The sequence below is a fragment of the Gastrolobium bilobum genome, unplaced genomic scaffold (assembly GCF_033153095.1).
Source record: "Gastrolobium bilobum isolate Gb01-03AN ecotype WA unplaced genomic scaffold, APGP_CSIRO_Gbil_v1 utg36545, whole genome shotgun sequence".
In the NCBI taxonomy this organism is placed as follows: domain Eukaryota; kingdom Viridiplantae; phylum Streptophyta; class Magnoliopsida; order Fabales; family Fabaceae; genus Gastrolobium; species Gastrolobium bilobum.
Window position 1 is genome coordinate 242,388 of NW_026898360.1, and position 9,770 is coordinate 252,157.

General features: G+C 34.1%; 2 protein-coding genes across 5 annotated transcripts; one reads left to right on the plus strand and one right to left on the minus strand.

The window, feature by feature from the left end:
* Nucleotides 1-555: 555 nt before the first annotated feature.
* LOC133315341 (zinc finger BED domain-containing protein RICESLEEPER 1-like) lies at nt 556-4,334 on the minus strand. Of its 3 annotated transcripts, XM_061516948.1 has the most exons (4): nt 4,230-4,334; nt 1,439-3,433; nt 1,258-1,348; nt 556-966 (listed from the first exon to the last, which is right to left on the minus strand). In XM_061516948.1, exons 2-3 carry the CDS (start codon nt 3,405-3,407, stop codon nt 1,293-1,295), a joined length of 2,025 nt encoding a protein of 674 aa, XP_061372932.1. In that variant the 5' UTR covers nt 3,408-3,433; nt 4,230-4,334; the 3' UTR covers nt 556-966; nt 1,258-1,292. The 3 variants fall into 3 exon arrangements, with proteins under 3 accessions (XP_061372932.1, XP_061372933.1, XP_061372931.1); XM_061516949.1 differs by lacking the exon at nt 1,258-1,348; XM_061516947.1 differs by lacking the exon at nt 556-966 and having other exon boundaries at nt 1,009-1,348.
* Nucleotides 4,335-6,084: 1,750 nt separating this feature from the next.
* On the plus strand, nt 6,085-9,770 carry LOC133315347 (NADH kinase). 2 transcript variants are annotated; one of them, XM_061516954.1, is made up of 5 exons: nt 6,085-6,203; nt 7,052-7,297; nt 7,455-7,535; nt 8,458-8,609; nt 8,772-9,770. In XM_061516954.1, exons 1-5 carry the CDS (start codon nt 6,129-6,131, stop codon nt 9,130-9,132), a joined length of 915 nt encoding a protein of 304 aa, XP_061372938.1. In that variant the 5' UTR covers nt 6,085-6,128; the 3' UTR covers nt 9,133-9,770. The 2 variants fall into 2 exon arrangements, with proteins under 2 accessions (XP_061372938.1, XP_061372939.1); XM_061516955.1 differs by having other exon boundaries at nt 8,817-9,770.

Sequence of the window (9,770 nt, forward strand, 5' to 3'; positions counted from 1 at the left end):
TCCCTAGTATTCTTAAAATTTATCCTCAACCAAACGCCCCCTAAGGAACATTGTTGACTGGGAGCAATTATAGATTCTTGAGATAAAGACTAGCATGAATAATTGAATGCTCCGGGATATAACGATGTGATTCCCTTTATTTTAATTTTTTGGTCATAAACGGATAATCAGTTCAACCAGTAATTAAGGACTTAGCCTGTTGGTCAGTTTGTCATGGGCCTCAAGCTAGAATGTAACTTGAAGATTCATTTAGTGGCTCAGTTAAAACATATCATGTATCTGTTCATTAAGACGTCAGACCAACTTTCCAACCCCTTTAACGATTAGCAAAAGCTATAAACTGAAACAAAATTGAGAGGATTAATAATTGTTAGTTGTTTTAGGGAGCTCAATTAACAAGTCACTGGAAATACTTGTAACACCACAGTTCTTATGATTTACCTTGACTTAATTGATTCAGTTTTTATTTTATTTTGGAACCAATTAATTTAAACTTTGTGTACAGTATCACTTTAAAATCAATCTGACAATACATGTTACAGTCTTACTCGTTGGCTGTGATACACTGTATATAAGAATTTCGCTTGGTACATGATGATTGAGATGAAATGACAGTTAAAACGATGCCATTGTAAGAGGATCTCCATCCAAGCAGATCATTCTCTATGTGCCAACCATACACAAAGAGAAAAGGTTTATGCAAGGGGCGATTTCGATATTAAAGGGCATGCAACCCTCTGTACAAATTCAGATTCATCTGAATCGAAAGTCCAATAACAGGTGACAGCTCTACAGGCAAAAGCTCGATAAACTTTAACATGTAGTCATATACACAAGCATTTGCTTCGTTGTTCTAAGAATATACATTGCTTGTTCATAGAATATTTGCTAGCTAGACCACTTCCCTGCAAGAAAGGCCCACTTGACAACTGTAAGATATCTTCCTTCCTTAGTCTTGGATAAGACCTGAAATTGTAAAACAATGATAAAGATATCTTATGAGCTGACAGATCCATCAACCTTGCAACACAGGCATAATTAAGTAGAAAGCAAAATGTTCAACAATGGGATATGGAGAGATTAGGAAAATATGACACAAGTTGTACTGAAGCATAAAGGGCAAACCCATTGCACAAAAGCCCCGACTTTGTGAGGGTAGGAGTGATGGTTGATTGGATGTAGCACTTGCATTTTTGCAAAGTGACTATTTCCTATGATCTAAATCGTGCATTTCTGGTTACAAAGGAGCAACCTTACCCTTATAAATTGTAGCGACTTGTATCATGGAAAACTTAATTTGATTCGATGAGAACCGGTAGAGTAAAATGGCTTGAGGATGAATATAAATCTGAGCAGATATTAGAGTAAAAATAATGAATCAGAGAAAAGCCAACAATCATGGTTATTCATTGTGGGGGGGGAATATATAAGTACATACCTCCTGATTCATTTCGGAGCCAATCTTGTGTGCATATTAAAGCCTGTCGTGTATCAGGGTTTAATGAAGCACGAGTAGGATCTAGCACTCTCCCTCCAGTGGTAAATGCCAATTCTGGTGACATTGTTGACATTGGAGTCCCAAGAACATCACGTGCCATCATAGACAAGATTGGGTACCTTGGCATGTGGACTTTCCACCAGTTCAATATGTCAAAATCAGAATTACGAGGAAAAATTGGTTCCTCCAAATACTTGTCTAGGTCTGATACTATGCTCTGATTCTGTGACATGTCATGAAGGAATTTGTCAAAGCCCTTTAGTCTATCCCTAACATCATAACTTGTACTAGGTAAGCTGATGCCAGGCAAGGTTGAGCCTTGATCAACCATCGTTGAACAGATAGAGTACGCATTAAAAAGTTCTTTGATTGTATCAGAAACCTCTTTGATACGATCCAAAGCAGTGCTCCCATAAATTTGGGAGTAGTAGTATTCAACCAACTTCAGTTTAAACCGGGGGTCTAATATAGCTGCTACTGCTAAAGCCAAACTGCACTTGCTCCAGTAATTATCAAACCTCGCTTTCATCTTCAATGCCAGGGAACTAAGAAAATTATCTGAACTTCTGCACCAGTCAATTAATTGGATATGGATGTCACAAATCTCAGGGAAATATATATTTGCAGTAGGAAATCTGTTGCCTGAAAAGACATTGGTAATTTCAACTAAAAGTTTCAAATAAGCAGTAACCGAAATCGCCCATTCCCACTCTTCGTCAGTTAGGAATGATGAATAAGAGGGATCTTGCTCTTGGAAGAGAGAAAAAGCAGTCTTGTATTCTAATGCCGTTTCAAGCATGAGATATGTTGACTTCCAATGAATTGGAAAATCAAGAAGCAGGGCCTTTTGAGAGTTAGTTCCAGCTTGTTGAGCAATTTCATTAAATTTTCCTTGTACTGCTTGTGAACTTCTAATATACCTGATGCTTTCTCGAATCTTGTGGATCACCTCATGCAGTGCATCTATGGCATCTTGAACCATGGAATTTATGAGATGTGCTGCAGAGCGTATGTCAAGTAATTGACGAGTACACAAAAAAGGCTTTTTCTCAGTCACTTGCTGTTTGATTCTAAGAGTGATGCCATCGTCAGTGGAACAATCATCCAGTGTTAAGGCAAACAACTTACAGTCGATATCCCATTCATTGAGACATTTAACAATCACTTCTGGAAGCAAGTCTTCAGTATGAGAAGGATCAAGTGTGACAAAGTTCAGGATCTTCTTTTGTAACGTCCAATCATCATCAATATAATGTGCAGCTACACACAAATATGAAGAATTTTCAGCTGAAGACCATATTTCAATTGACAGATTAATCCTACCATGTAGTTTGTTTATCGTGTTATACACTTTCTCTTTCTCCCTCCTGTAGATTTCCATACAAGAAACCTCTACACCACAATTTGGCATAAACTCAAAGAGAGGCTGCAGGTTCTTCACAAAGACCTTGAATCCCACATGTTCAACCATGGTCAAAGGGTATCCATGCAATATGATCATGTGTGCAAGATCAAGTCGACTCTTCTCCTGATCAAATTTACGACCCCCAAAGTTAATGATTTCATCTTTCTTGTGATCCTGCTCATACTTGATGATTGTTGGCTTTATGTATTCTTCTTTCCCCTGAACTTCATCAAAACCAAGACTTGCAACACTGACGGTATTATCTTTTTTCCTTCTCTTCACTGCAAGGAGTTGAGACACATCAAAGTTTGACCGTTTCAGACATCGCATCAAATGATTTCTCAGATGAGTAGTTCCACTGTTACTTGATCCACTAAGTTTCTTGTTACAGTGCACACAAACAGCATAACAGATGTCAGCCTTCCTAACCCTTTCAAAGTGATTCCAGACAACAGATGTTAGCCTTTTTGGTTTCTTTACGCCTGAATCATTTGATATTTCCATCAAATAGGCTTGGTACTAGAAATAATCTGCTTGCCACATAAAATAAGTAGATTAGTAGGTAAGTCAACAAAATAGATGGAACAAGATTAATGAAATAATCATACAAAAACTACCTAAAAGTTGTAAATAAGAGGAACAAAAAAAGCATAACCTTAATATTTATAAAAAAGCAAAGCATTAAAGGATTTTCATGTGATCCTCCAAACTCTCCCTAGTTTATTTTCATTATCATTTCAAAGTTACCCCAATTTAGAAGATTTTAAACCCAATCAAAAATAAGGAAATCCATTACACACGAGCCCCATTCTCTTCCCTTTGCTTCCCCATTCTTCATTTTTCCCCTTTAATTTCCCCACTTTGTCAATCCAAAATACAAGAACAAAAAAAACCAGGCCAGTGAAAGGGATCTTCAATGAGTTCATTCCCAATCCCAACTACACTTTGGTTGGATATGCATTACTTAGCAATAGCATACACATTGTAAATTGAACATGAACCCCCCAAAAATCATTAAGACAAAGTTGATTTCCAATTTGGAAAAAAACCTCCAAAAAAATATATAAAAAAAAAAAAAAGAAATCACAACCTGAAAGCAAAAGGGATCTCAAAAGTTCCATCAATTATGAAACACCAATATCAAAATTTTGCAATTCAACTAATCTTAAGCCATATAAATTTATTGAAGATTCTGAAGAAGAAAAACACTTATTAAATGCATGAATTTTAAGGAACTTCTTAAATTTATCAAATTGGAGAAATTTTTTCTTTTTATTTTTTATTTAAATAGAAAAAAAAAGTTGAATTAAATGAATGCTGTCTTACAGAGAGTTCGAGAGAAGGTGGTTGCGGTGTTCGGATTATAGCAGAGTCCGATCGGATGCTCCGGCAGAATTAGGGTTGAGGAGATTGAACCCGATGCTCATGCGTGTAAGTGGACGAAAACTGGGTTAGGTCCGATTCAGATAAATCATAGATGGACCCATAAACGGGTGGGTCAAGATTGGGTCGATCCGGTTTTGGCGGGGATTTGAATTGGACCGGAACGGAGTCAAGTTTTGGGTTGTAAATTTGGATTTGGTTATTATTATCTTTAATAATTGTATGTATCTATTTTTTGGAACAGGTTCACTTACCACCTAAAAAAAAGTTTATCACTTTTATAATCAATTTAATAAATATTGATTTTCGTTAATCTAACAGTTATAATTTATCTGAAATTAATAATATTTATTGAATCACACTTATTAATTAATTATTAATTCTTAATAAATTATAACCGTTCGATTGACAGAAATCAACGATAATTAAGTTAGTTGTAAGAGTAATAAAATTTTTTGGTGGTAAGTATATCGGCCCCTTCTTTTTTTATTTTTACTTTGCTAATTAAATTGTTGCAATTTTTAAAAGTATTACTTACAAATCGTATAAATTTATCTTTTACACTCGGATGAAATTTTGTTTCAGTAGCACTGATGCCTTATCTTAGTATGAGTAGAATTGCCTAAACTCAGATGACATAGGATGTTTTGTTTTGTGAATTTGAGTAAAAGATTCTACGCAAAAAAATTGGTAATTACAACAATGCAGTTCATATTAAAGGGGAAAAAAAATACTAATAACATGTTTTTTATTATTAAATAAATTTTCTGTGAGTTCAAATAAATAGAGAGTAAATCTAGATTACTTAACAGAATCTACTGGAAATTCACTCATCAATAAAGAATATATTAAAAAAAAGCATGTCGAAAAAATGTATTATTAGTATTTTAAAATGATAGAAGTAGTTGCTTTTTATTATGATTTTTCTATAATTAGTTACCTTTTCCCTTTATCTTTCTTGTCATGAATTAATTACTTTAAAATTTTAATTTGTTTTAAAAAAATAATAGAATTTTTTTTAATAAAATTTATTTGTTTTGATCCTGCAATAAATTTTAGTTTTATTTAAAAGAACAAGAACAAATTTATCAAACAAAAAGAACAAAAATGACAAGAATTGAACTCGTCGCCAAATCATCAAATTATTACAATAGCTGTAATATTATTTCGTAAGTTAATTATACCACAAGTTGATTTTATATTTAATCTTTCTATTTTAAGATTTAATCTTTATATATACTTCTATAAATAATATAAACTTAGTTATTTATTCTTCGGAGAATCTTATCATGCCAAACTGACATAATTCTCTTAATAAAAAAATAGTTTAAGATATTATTTAAAATTATTTATTTATTATCAAATAATTGTAATTCAGTTATTGCATATGTGCTGAACAAGTAAGGAGCAAGAACATATATTCTTTCTTTCTTCCGGTATATATGTTTGAAAAGAATTTAAAGCTTTAGATCTGGATTCCAAACTCTGAATTAAACCTATAGAATTAAAAAAATATTTATTTTAATAATAAAATTTTAAAAATACATTATTTATGTAATATATATATATATAGGGAAATAATTTTCTCCAACTGTAGGAGATAACTATCTCATGTCAGTGAGACATAAAAAGACGTGCCTGTAATTTTATTTTTTTTTTAATTTTTTTAACTTGTAGGCTCCACATTTTTTGTTAGTGTAGGAAAAAAACTTCTCTCATGTTAAATGAGAGAAGTATTACCCATATATATATATATATATATGAACAAAAGATGCATTGCTTGTTTGTCTGCTCTTGCAATTTACATAGACACTTTGAGGAAAGTTGAGAGAGCAAAAGCAAATGGTGATGAAGAGACTGTTACTTCTTCTAAAACCCTTTGGTGTTTATGTACCACCTTCCCACTCCCACCCTCAGGTAATGAAAGCTTCTTCTCAATTTTGGCTGCACCCTCCATGTTTACACCCTCTTCGTTTGATCATCTCTTTGATTCAGCTTGGTTATCCACATCCTGTGATGGTTTTGCTTTTGTTATTGAGTCTTCTAGGTATCCACTGTTTAAGGGTTTGGTTCAGCACTTTCCGACCATTTTGCACGCATCTTGCTTGTTAAAATGTTAAAGTGGGGGATATGTTAGGCTATGCTTGGTTGGAGTCAAAATGAAAATGGGCCGGTGGGAAATCTTAACATGAAACGTTTTTATGTATATGTCCAGCTATATTGCTATTTTCCACCTTCCCGTTTTCATCTCAACCTAGAAAAGATTTAGGTGAATGCTCATTGCTTATTCATATGTGCTTGTGTATGTTGGTAAAAGAAGGTTTGTAATTTCATACAAATGAACTAAAAAATGGAAACCTGATGATATAAAGCTACCGTTTTATGAGCTTTATAAAGGTCAAATTCATTGTGTGTGTCTATAGTAGGCTGCCTTACTTTACATTTGCAAGAGGTTGATTACAAACGTGTGACCTTGGGGTTATAAAATGACAATACTAACTGTTGTGCCAAAGCTTCTGTTCTTACAAATGAACTAGAACTGAGAAAATAATTATGTGTTATATATATAAGAAAGAGTGAGGATTCTGATAAACTGAATTTTATGATTTGATTCTAGTGGGAGTATTCAGGAACTCAACGCATATGTGAATTCTTACTTAATAAGGGATGCTTCCAGGATTTTTGGCTTATTACTTGGATAATAGGCATAATTGTAATTCTTTCTCATGTGATTTGAAATTTAAATTCTGTTGGAAAAATTGCAGATCTTACAATTCTTGGATAGTAGGCATAAGGTGCACCATGATGCCATAAACTTTTGTCAAGCAATTCTGCAGAAAAAGTCAGTTGAATGGAAAGCTGTGATGCGTAATGATTTGTCACAGCCGATCAATGATGTGGACCTTGTTGTAACAATTGGTGGTGATGGAACTCTTCTGCAGACCAGCCATTTCATGGATAACAAAATTCCTGTTCTTGGAGTGAATTCTGACCCAACCCGATTTGATGAGGTTTGTGTGCACGTATTTTTGGTTTTAGTATTGATATATTGGCTTCAGAGTTCAATTCATTTGATCATCTTTTGGAAAAATGTCGATTTCAGTTTTGCTTAAGCAACTGAACAAACTCAACCGGGTAACCTATTTTGGTCATATTTCATTGCAACAGGTGGAACAGTTCAGCAGTGAGTTTGATGTTACCAGAAGCACTGGCCAACTTTGTTCTGCAACTGTTGAAAATTTTGAACAAGTAAGATTAGCTCTTTTCTACCTTTAGAGGAAATATTAGCAGTAACCATTTTTTCTTTTTACTATGCCTTGAGGGTGTAGAGGCTAGCATGTTGTTGAATGAAAGCTTGAATATGCAGTAACATGAAATGTTCTAATTTGATGACATTGTTATAATGATGAACCTTTAATTACTCCTGTGAAGCCAATCATTATACTGTAACTTACCTTTCAGAGCCAGTTTAGCATGTATTAAAGATAGGACTGGTTAGAGGTTCAGGATGTACCTCTAATCAATGATCAGAGATGAGAAAAGCCTACATAAATGTGCGTCCAATCCATTTCCATCCTTTTTAAATACTTTTTTGACCACTCAACTTTGATGTAGGTTTCAATTATTTTTGTCAAACTTACAAGTCGATACCAATCTAGTCCAGTAATTGATGAGCTGCAAGCCTGCAGCACATGTGGGGATATATTTTGAAGGGGAACCTATTCATAAAATAGAAGTTTTTAAATTTCTAATTTGTACTAAACACTATGTTGTTTCCCCAAATTAAAGTTTACTTGCTGTGTTACTAAATTTTTTATGTGACTGGTTCGATTTATGTACAAATATTCAGCATGAAATGCTTATTTCTAGTGAAATAATTCATGCTCTTAGTACATATCTTCAAATTGGGAAAATTAAATTATTTCCTCGATCTACAGCCCTTCTGTAAGATCAGATGGAAGAAACTTTCTTGTAATTTACAATGCTTCAATCCATATCATTCTAACAGATTAAAGCACTTTGAACTTCATTTTTCTCTATGTCATTTCCTTCATTCCATCCTTTTCATTGAACGTTGAACAACTGTAAACACACTCTTGTAGCTGGCTAGCTGCTTTCAGTATAATCTTTCTTCTATTATTATTATTTTTTTATTTTAAATCTTTTCCAGGTTTTAGATGGTATACTTGAAGGTCAATTTGTTCCTTCCAAGTTAACAAGGATAATGATTTCTGTTAATGCACTACACTTGTCAACTTATGCTCTCAATGATATTCTAGTTGCACATCCATGTCCTGCTTCACTTTCTAGATTCTCCTTCAGGTAAAAGCTTCCTTATGAGATATCCAAAAGTCTTTGATTCATGTCTTTCTTATTTTCATTTCAGAGCATTAATTCTCTGTCTCCCATTCCCCAAATAAAAGAAAAGGGGATGAAAAGATAATAGAAAATGAAAAGAATCCAATTAAGCATGTATGTTTGCAGAATCACACAAGATGATCAGCCATGTTCCCCACTAGTTAACTGCAGATCAAGTGGTCTAAGAATTTCAACAGCTGCTGGTTCAACAGCTGCAATGCTTTCAGCAGGTGGATTTCCAATGCCCATTTTATCTCAGGACCTCCAGTACATGGTAAGGGAGCCTATTTCACCTGGGGCAGTGTCAGACTTTATGCATGGATTGATTAAACATGACCAAACAATAGACACTACATGGTCTTCTAAAAAAGGAGTGATATATATTGATGGTTCTCATGTCAACTATGCCATCCAAGATGGGGATATCATTGAAATATCTTCCAGAGCACCGAGTCTGAAAGTTTTCTTGCCTCATAAGTTGTTATAACTAGAAAAGATGGGAAGTAAAGTAAATTTCACAGCATGTCAATCATCAGGAGGATACACAAGTTTTGTCGGAGGATGTGTGTTTGTGCAATGGAAAAATTTAGGCCGCATGAGCTGACATGGCTTTAAGCCTGCAATGTCCCATTCCTTCTTAAGAGTTGAGCTACAATGCAATTCAGAGTCTCCTGTGCATTAATATTCAATACCTAAATATGAAGCTGAATTGACTTTAAAATCGAGGAAGATAAAGTTTCTGATGTACGTATCACTCAAGCTCCAATGGGGAGTATTTTCATAATGGGAAGTCATCGGATAGTCAGGTCATTTTGCTAATAAATAGTGCATCTCCTCTTATATCCTTTGGTAGGACATTTTATACCTGTCTCCATGAAGGGATCAAGATCTTTGTTATACCCCCTTTGTTATAGTTAAAAACAAGCCATCTTTAATGACAACAATCTTGAGGATCCAGTGGAATTCAGCAGTCCTCCTTCTGGTATTAGACTATTAGGTTATTGTACATCGCGGATCATGCTGGGGTATCCCGTTTGGTTTCTGTAGGTTAAAGGTGTGTTTCTTTTCCTGTTTGGGCTTAGCCCTTTTTGTCTGCAAAATATAAATAAAATAAAAAATAAAATA

Bases quoted from the DNA above. Each gene is read 5' to 3' on its own strand.
- LOC133315341 (XM_061516948.1), bottom strand. From the start codon at position 3,407: ATGGAAATATCAAATGATTCAGGCGTAAAGAAACCAAAAAGGCTAACA. The intron at 1,349-1,438 runs GTATGTACTTAT...ATATCTGCTCAG, and splicing joins GCTCCGAAATGAATCAGGAG to ATTTATATTCATCCTCAAGC.
- LOC133315347 (XM_061516954.1), top strand. From the start codon at position 6,129: ATGGTGATGAAGAGACTGTTACTTCTTCTAAAACCCTTTGGTGTTTAT. The intron at 6,204-7,051 runs GTAATGAAAGCT...GAAAAATTGCAG, and splicing joins CTTCCCACTCCCACCCTCAG to ATCTTACAATTCTTGGATAG. The intron at 8,610-8,771 runs GTAAAAGCTTCC...GTATGTTTGCAG, and splicing joins CTTTCTAGATTCTCCTTCAG to AATCACACAAGATGATCAGC.